The 13,989-nt window shown below is 47.4% G+C and overlaps 1 protein-coding gene across 1 annotated transcript in view; it reads right to left on the bottom strand.

The window, feature by feature from the left end:
- Window positions 1-10,538: 10,538 nt before the first annotated feature.
- Window positions 10,539-13,989, bottom strand: part of DEGS1 (delta 4-desaturase, sphingolipid 1) — a 17,742-nt gene continuing 14,291 nt past the window's right edge. The window contains exon 2 of the mRNA XM_019639605.1: window positions 10,539-11,061. Coding sequence (XP_019495150.1) covers window positions 10,915-11,061 — 147 coding nt within the window. The 3' untranslated portion in view covers window positions 10,539-10,914. The remainder of the gene's footprint in view (window positions 11,062-13,989) is intronic.

Raw genomic sequence — 13,989 nt, 5'->3', positions numbered from 1 at the left:
ACTCTGTGGGACGCCTCACCAGGGCAGGGCGTCGCTGCGTTGCACCTGTCACAAGCTCCATCTGTGGCACGGACGTCCCATAACCTCTGTGGGGGTGTGTTGGGGTGTGCAGAGTGGTGTATCCACATGCCAGGCGGCCCCACAGATCATCACCATGAGGCTGAGCTCATCAGCATAGGTCATTATCACTGGCTGTTTGTGAGCCACCTGCCTTCACACGTTTTACCTGAACTTATTCAATTGCACAATCACCCTGGGAGGGAAGCAAGATGACTGTCTTCGGTTTACAGATGCAGAAATTGACCACAGAGGGTGAAAGGAGTTTTCTCGCGGGAAGACAGGAGCAGAGCCAGGCAGGTCTTAGCCACTGCAAACCCCTCCTTTAAGGAAACAAAGAATGATTCTGAGATGTTTAAAGGTCTGGGGTTGGACGCTCTAAGTAGAGTCACAAGGCACAAGACAGGTGACTCATGAAAGGGAAGAGGACTTAGCTACTGGCTGTGGGCGAGCACAATGAGGGGAGGTGTGGACAATGACCAAAGGAGGGTGGGAGAGCAGCTCGTTACTACACCTGTGGACAGCCGCATTCAGTTCATTTTTCTGTTGCTAAAGGAATTCATTGTACTTCATAGAAAGGTAGTAAACACGTATACAGGTCACGCACAATCCCGCTCGTCAGAGACCACCACTGTGAACATTTTCCGAACATGCGTCCTTGAGTTTTCCTCTGGTCAGATGGGTCGGGGTGATTTTTGTCCCCGATCAAGTGTTAGCGTTCCTTCCCATGACATAGGTGTCATTGTCTTCCTGTCCTGTCCCTCCCCTGTCACCCACCTTCATTCCTACAATCATGGACTCTAAGAGGTGGAAGGGCCCTGAGGGGACACCTGGCCCCTAGGCCCTGGGGCCAGAATCCTTTTGCAGGGTAGGTTTATTTCTGAGGCCCTTTCTTTTGGCTTGTGGCGGCCACCAACTCACCATGTGCTCACCTGACCTATGGTTTGTGTGTGGATGGAGAGGAAGCTCTGGTCTCTTCCTAGCAGGGCACTAATGTCATTATGAGGGGCCCACCCTTATGGCGTCATGTAAACTTAATACCTCCCAGAGGCTCCACCTTCTAATGCTGTCACATTGGAGGTTAGGGCCTCAATGTATGAATATTGGGGGGACATAAACATTCAGTCCATGACACCATTCCAGGACCCCCTACCCTGAATGATATTGGGAACCAGCCCTCTTCATCCAGAAAGGGTGGGCTTTGGAAAGTCTGTAAACTGAGGGCTCCATTTTAGGACTGCCTGCCTCATACCATGCTCCAGGTATCCCAAAGTTGGGAGCCAGTTAAATGTAAGGGAGCATAGGTCTGACCAGGCAATGTGTTTACTGTTGAACTAAAGTTAAGTGGGCACCTACTATGTGCCAAGTCTGTCGGAAAGCTGGGGATACTGCAGCAAACAGACCAATAAGGTTCCTGCTCTCACAGAGCCCGCCTCATGGGCTCATAAATGAACTGAACAAGTATCTGAATAGGATGATTTCAGATAGAGATGTGTGCTATGAAGAAGATAAATCATGGGACTAAGCAAGGGCAATCCAAGTTTGGGGGGGCTGAAGCTTATTTGGGGGCCCTTTTTTTAGAAAAAGAACACATATAACCCCATGAATACAGGGTGTATCCATTTCCTAGCCTGCCGTTACAAAGTATCACAAACTGAGTGGCTTAAACAACAGTTCTCTCACACTTCTGGAGGCTAGACATCCAAGTTCAAGGTGTCAGCAGGGTTGGGTCCTTCCAAGGGCTCTGCGGGGGGGGGGGTGTCTGTTCCGTGCCTCTCTCCCGGTTTCCAGTCGCCGCAGGTATTCCTTGGCTGGTAGACATATCACTGCAGGCATCTGCCTTCACATGGCGTTCTCTCCACGTGTTTGTGTTCCCATGGCCCTCTTCTTATAAGGACACTGGTCATGTTGGATGAGGGGCCCACCCTACTCCAGCACGATCTCATCTTAACTAATTACATCCACAATGACCCTATGTCCAGTAAACTCCCATCCTGAGGTACTGGGGGTTAGGGCTGCAGCATGTATTTCAGGGGGACACAATCCAACCCACAACACATGGTAGGGCTTGTCCCAGGACAGGGCCTGTACCAGTGAGAAGCTCTGAAGTGTGTCTTTAGCATCACAGCGGCTCCTCCCCTGGAATTAGGATAGAGAATGATGAGGCAGAGGTGGGTGTACTGTCACTGCAGTGGGGGTGGGGGGCACGGTGCCCCTCCTGCCCTCTCCACCCACTCGGGACGTTCCTGTTCCTCTTTGTGCAGAAGTCTTCCTGGTCTCTGCTAAGTGCTTCCTCTGTCCCCCCAACCACAGCAGACTAGAGTGTCCCCTGGAGAAACTATCAACCAAAAAGGGACAGGAATTGGTGAATGTGTACCTTGGCTTCGTCACCCCTCAGAGGGACTTTAAAAAAAAAATCTTATAAATGCAAATACAGAAAAATATACAGAACAAATGAATTAGTCTAAGGCAAACACGCCCTAACCATTGGTGGGACTTTTCTGAGGAACGGTCCATCCAGTCTGTCAGGACTCGCAGTAGCACCCCGTGGTTACCTGTTACCTCCCTTCCTGACTTGCTTCCCCACCCCCTCATCATGCTCCAGGGATCCCCTTCTGTGTCAGCAGCTTGTACCCAAATTCCTGTCTCAGGGTCGGGTTTGGGTGACACTCAGAATCAGGCAGTTGGTGAGGGCAGGCTTCTTTAAAGAGATGGTGTGTGAGGCGAGACCTGAGCGTTGAGAAGGAGTGGCAGAGGCCTGTTCTGGTGTTCCAGGCAGAGGGACCGTGGAGGCCCTGAGGCAGAGCAGCCCTGAGTGTCGGCAGAACAGAAAGGCACTCCTGGTGGCTGGGCCACAGTGAGTGGGCAGTGGGGGAGCTGTGACAAATGGCATGGGAGGGGCAAGCAGAGGCCAGCACACAGAGCCTGAAAACCCTGGTGTGTGTATGTGTGTGCACGCGCACGCTGGCACTCACATATGAGTCGTGTGGGAGGTTAGGGTACTGGGGAGAGAAGATGCACCCCTCCTTCCCTTTTCACACCCCCCACCCTCAACGCCCCACCCCTGCCTCACCGCTGCCTGCTGCCTGACACGTCCACACTCACATTCACAGGAAGGTGAGTTTTGAAAACCCAATTTCATGCGGCCGTTCCAGTCCTACAACCTGTATCTATTGTCATCAGGTAGTTGGAAAAACCAAATCAGAGATATGTCAATTACCAGGACCAGCCTTCATGCTTCTTAGTGTTGGCTAATGATGGCCGCATGCTGGGACCGCCACACCACAAGCCTAGAAGCACAGGCGATGGAGCAGGCAGATAGCATGCGGCCCTGGGAGACAAGTGCCAGCCCCGTTCACAGGCGGAGAGGCTTCCCATGGGCGCTGCCTTTCCGGCTCTGAGTGGGGAGGGAATCAAGCTGTTAAAAATTGCCCCAACCTCAGGCACGAAGGGTGTGGCTCCCCCTCTGACTAAACCTGCCTCTGCTGCTCTAGTGCGAACAGCCTCCAATGGAATGTTTGGTGTGTGTGTCGACATGCAATGTTAAGAGTGTTGCTGATTTAAAAAGAGAAACAGTCAAGTCAGTCATAGAAGCAGAAAGCAGTGGTTGTGGGGACTGAGAGGCAGGCGGAAATGGAGACTTGTGAGATGGGTGTAATAGGCTCAGTTTTGCAAGATGAAAACGTCCCAGAGGTCAGTTGCACAACAGCATGAATGTACTTAACACTACTGAACTGTACGCTTAGAAATAGTTAAGACGATAAATTGTATGTTATGTGCATTTTACCACAATATTAAAAATATTCTTAAAAAAGAACAGACAATAGTTTGGGTAGCAAGCATGAACTGCTTATGGTTTGGAACAATTGTGACATAATTAGCTTTGTTTTGTGACGTATCCTTTGTCCCAAATGACCGAATCCCATACCTTGATGTCTCCAGTGGCAGTAGTAACCATGGCAACCCAAAGCCAGGCACTGGCAGCACCTTTAACAGGCGATCTTGATCTCCACAAACCACCCCAACAACCCTAGGAGGCAGATGGACAGATAAGGAAGCCACCTTAGAGAAGTTAGTTAATTTGCTCCAGGCACACCGCCAAAAAAGTTCCCATTTTGCTGCTCTGAGATGTCTGGAGGTGATGTGGCTTTCTGCGAATGCTGGGCTCCCTTCCCAGTGCTTCCCTCACAGGCCAGTGCTCTGCCCTGGGTCCTGGCAACTGGGTCTTACAGCCGAGGCTTCTTAGTAATCGCCGGTCATCCCGGTCAAGAGGAGGATTCGGCAGTTCCGGGAGCTCCGGAGCTCAGCACATCCACGTGTCCACCTTCTTTTCCCGTTGGCAAACTGGGCCAGGTTGGCCCTGCTTTTCCGAGAATGGCAGTTGGTAGATCTAAACTGGGTTTTGGGAAACCATATGTTACTGAGCTAGCTCTTAAAAACATTTGGTTATAAATGTGAACTCCAGGCCACCAGCTCGGGTTCTGACTTCCCTTAAGCACACTGCAGACCAGGAGAATGTGGAAATAGCTTGAGGACATTACAGCCTGCACTCTCCCCACCCCACTCCCACCCCACTGGGAGCCAGGCTGGGCCTGCTGCTCATATCCCTGGGATATTATCTGTTAAAAACGTCATGCGTTAGGCGAATTAGGAGGAGGGCTCTGAGTTCAAGAAAAAAATGTTCGCTGTAAAATTCTTTTTAAGAAATGTAAATGTCATGGACTTTGAACTTAGACACTGGATTGGAGTTTGGACTGTGACTTTAGACAAGTGACTTATTCTTTCCTATTCGTTTGTTTGCGTAGCTACAAAGTGAGGATGATAGCAATGTGGGGATTAACAGCACATGTCGGGGCTAGCCCAGAGCTGGGCACAGTGAAGGAACCCCGTCAACACTGTCAGCCCCTCCACCCCCTTAGTATTCTCTGGGAATGAACAGGCTCATTCGTATACATCGTTCTTTATAGTCCTAAGGAATCATTTGGCTTCTTCACATGTAACTCTGTGATGTAAGTTCAGGGTCTTCCTACACCCTTGCTTATGTTATTAATTTATTCAGCAAACTTGTATAGAACCAGGGTAGCCCTCAGGGCAGCCAGGTCCAAACGGGTCTGGAACCACATCACTGTTTGCTCTAGAAGCGCAGCCATGAGCCCGAGCAGGTTGAGGGGGCAGCTCTTTGCATCATTAGCTGTTTGTCCCTGGAATGTGGGGAGATGCCTGGGGAGTGGATGAGGCCCAGCCCTCACCGCAGAAGGCCGTCCTCCCAGTTCCTGCGTCTGTGGGTCTGTGGTGGAGCATGTGGAGCATTCACACCCCCCGGGATTCCGAACTAGAAGGCGGTGTAGCCCAACAGCCTCACTGCACGCATGACCCAACAGGTTCCTCGGGGATGGGGCGCTGAAGGGAGCCGTCATGGTGTGGTGACAAGGGCTTGGGCCTCCAACGAAGCTCATTCAAGTCTCGGTTCTGGCTGTGCCACTCCTCAGAGATCAGGCCGGCTGACCTGAGGCAAGTTACCTAACTTTGATTCTCAGTCCTCCTCCTTTCAATTACCTACTTTACATTGTGCAATTTCAAAGGAGATAATCATGCTCCATTGAAATAGGACAGTCCTCTTCGTCATACGTGTCACATTTGCCTCTGATCCTGTAAGAAAGGAGTCAACCAAGGGATCAGAGGAAGGCTGGCCGCCTGAGCCCACCTGGGTAGTGTCCACATGGCCCGCAGAGGGCTCCCACCCAAGAGCTCAGGGGTGGCATCTCACACACAGCTGGAGAAATCAGACAATAAATGGGGAGAATTAGGAAGCTACTATAGATGTCTAATAACCAATTCAGTTCCCAAAGGACTAACAAGGTTTTTGAAGTTTTACTTTCGTCTTTTCCTCTGCTCCAGCCCCTCCCCTTGGTGGAAACAACTAACTCCAGTCAAACTGCTTCAGATCTGGGAAGGGCTTGTCTGATGGCCCTGGGGGCAGGGGCCTGACCCCCAAAGGAATCAGGTGCTCTTAAGGGCAAGAAACCTTTAGGAATCTGTTGAATTTGTCATTCAGACTTGATTTGGGGTGAATTCTCTTGCTTTTATTTATCAGCTTGTTTTTGAGAAGTAGCAGGAGGTGAAGAAAATTGAGGGATGGCAGGCAGGGTTTGAACTAGCATCTGTGGTGTTTCTTTTCAGCTCTTCAGAGTCCTCAAAGTGGGGTGCAGTGGAGTGAGCTACCAGAATGATTTATGATGATGTCTCTGAAGAAAGCATGGCGATGAGGTGGGCTTTTCTCAGGTTCCTGACCCGGGAGGCAGCCTCTGGTTTGGCCTGGAGTCGAGTCCCTTTGGAAAGCAAAGAAAGCTGCACAGGGCGCTGTACCGTGGTCCCCGCGCTGCGGGGCGGAGATGGATGCGTGTGGTGAGGAAGAGGCCAACCTGGAGGCAGCGTTCACAGCACAGCTTGTGTGGCCTAGCTTTGAAGCATGGCTGGGTGGAATAGCACCTTTTTTATTGTCAGCACTGAAGCAGACATCTGCTCAAACAACAGAAAGGTGACAAGAAAGTGCTTTTATTAAAGACAACACCAGGAAAGAACCCACTTTCCAGCATGTTTTGGACCCAGCCTGGAGGGGAAAGCAGGTCTCTAGATGTGTGGTTATGGCTAAGATGGGAGAAAGCTGGTGTGCGTAGGGAAGGAATGAGAACACCCACTTGTGCCTCCCCACCCCCCAAAAAAATCTCAGCTACTAAATAGGAAGGAAATTTGAGGCTTAAACCATGAACTGGACAAATGATTGTCCCTTTCCCTTTTTGTCAAGTGAAAGGTTACTGTGGGTCTTTCTAGACCCTTCCTGAGAGTCTATTCCAGCAGCCTTTGATAATAGCCTGACAAGGGAGGGCGGTGATAAAGGCCTTCCTTGGATTAGCCCACTGCTGGTCTCCAAGGAGTAGAACCCAACATGAAGGGCAGCTCAGTACCTCCAGGCCTCTCCCACAAAGCTTCTGTTCTATTCTTTTCCCGAGGATTACAGGGATGAGTGCCTAGTAACACGTAACCCACTCTTAACTCTTTAATAAAGCTACTTGTTTCTCTTTGGGTTTTCTGCCTTGAGGAGAAAATTCTGGTGTGTGCCCCAGATCTAAGAAGGGGTACTGCCGGTCCATACTCCCCCGTGCGGCCAAGTTACAGAGAACCCCACAGGACGCTATCCTCAACCCCTTGCTTCCGTCTTGTGTGCTGATTCCCCCGTGCCCATGACAGCAGCCATCTTCTGAACGGCAGTGATGTATTGACTTGCAAGCATCTGAAAGACTCCCCTCTGTCGGGTCCAATTATTGGCTCCATTAGCCACCCGCCGATTCAGATTCTACCGGGCAGGAATCCAAGCTGTCCTTTTTCAGATGATGCTCCCCATTCTTCCTTTTCTTCTACCTTGTCATTCGTTTTCCAACCAGAAAGTACCTGCAGCATGATCTGACCTGCATAAGCCGCTGTTGTCAAGTCCTGCTCCTTTTCCCCTTCAGGAGACTCTGTGGGTGTCACCACACCCCTGTTAGTCTCCCTTGCCAGGCGCCACACTCATCCTCCTCCTGTCAGAATCAGGTCTTCCGAGAGAGTCTTAGGGGTTTAGTGTTCTAGGGTTTCTGAGGGAATTTTTTTCAGGGCCTTCCCAGCCTTAGGGCATCCTTACATCATTCCAAATGACTATATCCTAACGTCATTTCAGATGACAGGGGCCTCTTGAAGACTTTCCCAAGACGAGAAACAGTACATTAGCTTGTCCAAAGTCTTTAGTCAGCTGGGCAGGTGGAACCGAAGGACAGGCTGTGACGGGCCCGGGCTCGGGGCCTGGCTCTTGGCTTCTAGTGTGCACCCTCAGGCTAATCTCTGGAAAGTTTCTAGAGCTCCGGACCATGTTTTGTCTATGCCCCCACTGCCTAGTGCAGTGCCTGGCAAAGTGCCTGTAGAACGAATGAATAAATGCAATTTGGCTATCGATTTAAACCTGAATGTTTCATATTAGAATTTCAGATTTGGCCCTTGCCTCTACTCCTGCTAAGGTGCTCCGTCCTTCTGAGGAAGCTAAGGCCACACCAGGGTGACACCCTTTCATCTGGTGGTTACCACACCTGGCAGTTTTCTGTCTCCAAGCCCACCTGCACCTCCTCAGCCCTCATCCTGCATAGCGGTGAGGTGAGTCACACCATGCTGTAAGATCAATGCCCTCATTAACGCAGCACAATGTCAACATAGCCTCATGTGCAATGAGGGGCCCGGTGGCCTTGCCCCAGCAGGGGGTCCCGCCCCCTCCACCAGTGCTGCCCGAGCTGGGGAGAAAGTGGAACCAAAGAGGAGTCTGATTATGACACGGGCTTTGGTCTTTTTGACTCAGCTTCTCACCTGTTCAATAAAAAGCTGAACTTTTTTTTTCTTTTTAATGAATTTTAGATGGTTAGAAGTAAAAAAAAAACACCCAGAGATCTAGTCAGACCTGCTGGCACATAGGACGTGGTCCACAAGAGAGTAGAAGGAACACATGTTTGGTCATAGGAATATGTTGGCTTTTGTTTACTGATTTTCCTTTTCCTTTCCTGTTCCAGCAGGAGGCTCATTAGACAAGCCATGTGGAGCGCTGTTATGTGGAGTCACATAGTCTGAATTTCAGATCCTGACTGCCACTTACTGAGGGTGACCTTGGGCCAGTTCCTTCATCTAAGCCTCCGTCTTCTCAGCTACAAAGTGAAGATATTAATAGTACTCTATATCACTGAAGTGGTGAGAATTAAGTAAGATAATGCATGTGAAACACTTGGTACCGGGCTCAGTGAGTAGTAAGGACTCATGTGCACTGTGTTCAGTGCGCCAGACACTTCAAGGTTATCCAAACACCCTCCGTCTTTTACTTTGTTTCTATTTTCGATGAAAAGCTTCTCAAGTTCAAGGACTCTCTCTGTTGGTCTCTCTCCATTAAGCACTCACTTCAAGCCAAGCACTGACCCTGCCAGGTAAGGAGAATGGAGAAAGAAAAGATCTTTCTGCCAGTTACGGTCTCAGGGGGAAATCAACTGCGTGTATTTCTAAATAATACGTGGGACCACGGATGAGGTCATCACTGGTCTGGGAGTCCCAAAAGGTGGCACTTGACCTTCTGGGGAGTGGGGATGGGCCACAGAAGGCCGGTGTGAACCTCCAAGGAGGTCACGAGCCAGATGGGAAGAGGGAAATGTGGACAGAGGGAGACCGCACGTAGAGCTGCCGAATGACTTCTCGGGACCTGTCCTTGGGCTTGAAAGGCTCTGGGCCCAGGCTTCCTACTGCCTTGATTCCCGGGTCTCCTTGGAAAAGTCACTGCCAGTGGCGGCAAGAATGGACTGAGTTGGCAAACGGGACCTAGACGGCTTAGGAGATCTGCTGGGAGGCTGGGCCCTCCACCCAGGCATGAAGAGGTAACGTGAGGAAACAGCAGGTTTGGGATGGATGATAACATACTTAACCGTAGGCGTCCAGCAGGTCATGGCATTCAGAGAGGGCTGAGCTGAGATGTACAAGTTTCAGCATTTCCCTAGCAGTTGTAGCCACTGGCTAGAGTGCTACAGGCAAGGACCATGGAGGGCTTGGTGAGGCACACAAGCTATTCAACATTTAGCATCAAAGCCACGGGAATGTTTCACAGATGCCTTTTGACTGTCTAACCCGGTATGTATCTGAATTGTGAAGTTGGTTCTATTAACTCTAAACTTTAAAGCAATAGTTTTTAAGCAGTAGTTCAAAGATACTAGGAATTTTCCCAGGTGAGAGGTTCAGGAAGGGACAGCACAGTCCTTTGGGGAGGTCAGGGCTGCAAAGGCCTGCCAGTCCTTCCCAGGGTAGGACTCTGCTCTTCCCCCTCAGCAGGGGAACCCCAATATAGCTGGGAATTCTAACAAGAGGGATTTTATAACAGCAGATTGAGGACGCCTGAGGGCTGTCTACAAACTGTAGACTTGATTTTTTGATACCATGTTTTATTTTGAAAATAGTTCACCATATTACACAAAATTTACCAAGGTGACACACTTCAAGTCACCAGGACTGCCAGCCTAACTGATACTGGCTACTTGAGACCAACTATCTACCATCAGACCACAGCCAGTTTCCACTGCAGTGGAATGACATGAAACTCCGTCAGTTGAGCTGCTTCTAATACGAGAGTCAGTGCATCTGAAAAAGTGGAATGTTGGACACAATTCAGATCAATAGGTACTTTATTTATAAATAAGGCTGTGCAGGGTTCAACAGTGTCTAATTTAGGTCCCAGGTACAACAGTCAAAATTAAAAGCGTGTCATTCAGCTTGCCGTGAAAGATATTTCCAGGCCTTTTTTTTTCCTGTCTGTTTTTTCTCCTTTTCTGTTTTTTTTGTTTTTTTTTTTTTCTCCTTTCTGTGAAATTTTAAAGTAAGCTCACCCCAGCACCCTGGTTAGCATATTATATAAAGACAGGCAAATACAAAAATGTGATAAATACTATTTATTGTGATTAACTGCTCAGGTTATTAGCCATTTTAATAAAGTAAAACTTCATAGTGAAAATAATATACAAGAAATAGCTTTTTAAAAGCTTTTTTTATGATATGCTTACAAAATGTCAGACGTCAGTGAAAACATCCTCAGCAATGCAAATACAACAAACGCATTTCCTGTGAGTAAAGCTGAACGCTGCATGGACAGGCTGAAGCCAGGTTAGCTTCTGGATGCCAGGGGAGCATACTTCCAAATTGTGTAAGGGTGGCTTCGAACATCACTAGTCTTAGTTGAATAACGCAAAACTTTCACCCTCTCAGCTACCGTGGGTTTCACAGAGGAATTCCTTGGGCTCTGCTGACCTTGATTCACTCCAGTTCTACCTTGCCTTTTTGATGCCTCTTCATTCTCGAGTAGGGACTGATTGTATCATCCATCACAAAATCATACAGTACTTTTATCCAGGAATTGTAGTGGGGAAGGTTGTCATAGTACTCAGCTGCTATTTTCCTCACCTAGAAGGGAAAAAATACAGCAAGATGAGTAATGAGGACTCACCGAGGCCGACTGCAGATGACACACGAATGTCTGACACAAACACTAAGAGAAATCAGGAGACCTTTCTCGCTCATGTCTCCAAAAGAAAAACAAACCAACGAACAAAGCAGCCTCAGCAATTCTAAACAAGCAGATGGCACTTCAATAGTCAAATATACTTGACTCCCTGGGATGACACTCTTTCCTAGCAAGCTCTCAGGGACTACTTATCTGGTTTATTTGTGAAATTTGGCCCTTGGAATCTTTAATGACAAATATAATACATGCAATCCAATCACCTTGCTATTTTCAAGCACACACAGCATGGCTGGCATCATAGGATATAAAGGAAACACCTGACCCTGCCATTAAGGAACCTGCAAATACTATTAAGTTATTGTGGCATGCCAATTATATAGAAATTAAGTACCTATTAAATGTAATCCTGCCATCCCAAGTTGAAAAAGACTTTTAAAAATGACTACTACCAGTGTGATTAGGAGGCACAACTAATTAATGCTGAGTAATAATAATGGTTCTGTAGCTTCATCAAAATGTACAAAAACTATTCTCATAAATCCCAAAGGAAAACAAAAGGCAGAATCCAAGCTGGTGAAAAGAGACAGCAACAAAAAGAAATGTTAACGTTTAAATTCATCCTTCAGTTTGGGAAATGTAATATTTTCTGGTTGTGGAGAAGCAGATTAATATATCACTCTCAAGGAACAATTAAGGAAAAACAGAGATTTCCCCATGAATCAATCAGAAAAACAGTGATGTAACACACTTGATCACAGTCCTTCAAAACTTCCTAAAATTCTTTCATGAGTAATGATGATCTACAGACCACACACATACAAATCTGCATCCTAATCCACACTGAACTTAGGTCAAAGCCAGTAGCAATCAATTTATTTTAACAACTAGACTAGGAGACCTATCCTTCCGAAAAAGTAAAATGACAGAGCCAGTTTAGACCCTGAATAAGCATTTTGAGTCCAATTTTCATTTCCCACTCCATTTCATGCTATCTTCTTCTTAGCCAAACCAACAAACATCCTCAGATTTCTCCAGTCCCCTTTTTTCCTGCTTTTCCTATCAAGGAATACACATCAAGGAGTTATATCTCAATAAAGCTGTTTAAAAAACCTATTGGGCCAGCTGAGTGGCTCAGTTGGTTAAGAGCTCGCTCAAGAGTTTGAGCTCTGAGCAACAGCGGTTCGAGTCAGCCCGAGCTGAGCAGCAGTGAGCTGCCAACAGGTGGCGGGATGGCTCAGCTAAAAAAATAAATAAATAAATAAATAAATAATAAAAAAAAAATAAAAAACCTATTAACTTGTGATAGTCATATGCAATGTAATTATTACCATATGCAATGTAACTATTGCAATATGACTATTCAATAAATGCCAGGTATTTATTGAGGAAAACAGAACAAAATACAAGTAAAGGTATGTAGCTTAAGTTAGAAAAGATTCTTTTGTTCATAGGGCTTTCTCCATAACCTCTTTAAAAAAATAAAATATGGGGCCGGCTGAGTGGCTCAATTGGTTAAGAGTTGGCTTAAGAGCGCGGGCTCTGAGCAACAGGGCCCATGGTTTGATTCCCACATGGGCCAGTGATGCTGCACCCGACCTGAGCTGTCACTGAGCTGCCAGCAGGTGGAAGGATGGCTCAGCTGGTGTAACAAGATTGCCTGTTCAGTGGTGGGCTGTGCCCACCTGCAACTAAGACTGAACTTGGCACCTTGAGCTTAGAGGCCACGAGCTGCCAATGGGCAGCCAGATGGCGACTGGCACCCTCCACAATGAAAACTGAAGAACAACAACTTGGCTGGTCCCCTTCCCCAATTCCCCAACACTGTTCCCCTCCCCCAATTCCCCAATAAAATCTTTAAGAAATAAAATATGTCTATGGTTCCCTTATATCATAACTTTAAAAAAAAATCAAGAAATACTAACATTTCATGCATACATACTTTTTTTAGAATTATGGGAACATTTTTGATAATAGAACTGAAAAAACTATCCATTTTGAGGATGGGAAGTCTAATAAGAGAATTTATCAGAAAGATAACTGAAGTTAGGAAAGTGGTCCTTTTGGAGGGGATGAAAGAATGAGGGTCAGAATTTCTTTCATTTACTCCACAAACAATACACTAAAAGCCTACTGTGAGGAAAACAGATGGTCCCTGCCTGCAGGAAGTTGATATTACGGAAATTGAGTTCATTTATTTTGCAGATTAGTTATGTTGGGCATATGAATTCCACAACAAACACATCAATCTTAGTTAAGCCTATTAAGACCAACAGTGCCCAAGGTCATGTGAACTTTTGCTGACCTCACAGAACGATTTCATTTTCCATTTCTGAATTACTTTACAAGTTAGAGGACTGCAGATCCCCCACCAATTCTAAACCCTCAGTGACATCACTAGGCTTAGGGACCCAGGAGAGTAACCCCTGTAAAACACATCTATCTTAGTTAAGCCTATTCAGACCAACAGTGCCCAAGGTCATGTGAACTTTTGCTGACCTCACAGAGCGATTTCCTTTTCCATTTCTGAATTACTTTACAAGTTAGAGGACTTTGCAGATCCCCCACCAGTTCTAAACCCTCAGTGACATCACTAGGCTTAGGGACCCAGGAGAGTAACCCCTGTAAAATTAGTCCGGCAGACTCAGGACTTACACTCTTGTTTTCTTGGATGAGCTGCCTACAAAATATACTAGATTCCTTTTAAAATGAGCAAGTCGACGGCCAGCCGAGTGGCACATTGGTTAAGAGCTGGCTTGGGACGCCAGACGGCTCCGGTTCGGATCCCACATATGAGGGCCAGTGACACTGTCCTCCACAGCTAAGATGCTGAACAACAGCTCAACCTGGAGCTGGGCTGCCGTGAGTCG

The sequence above is a fragment of the Hipposideros armiger genome, unplaced genomic scaffold (assembly GCF_001890085.2).
Source record: "Hipposideros armiger isolate ML-2016 unplaced genomic scaffold, ASM189008v1 scaffold_45, whole genome shotgun sequence".
NCBI lineage: Eukaryota > Metazoa > Chordata > Mammalia > Chiroptera > Hipposideridae > Hipposideros > Hipposideros armiger.
This window is presented reverse-complemented; position numbering and strand designations above follow the sequence as displayed.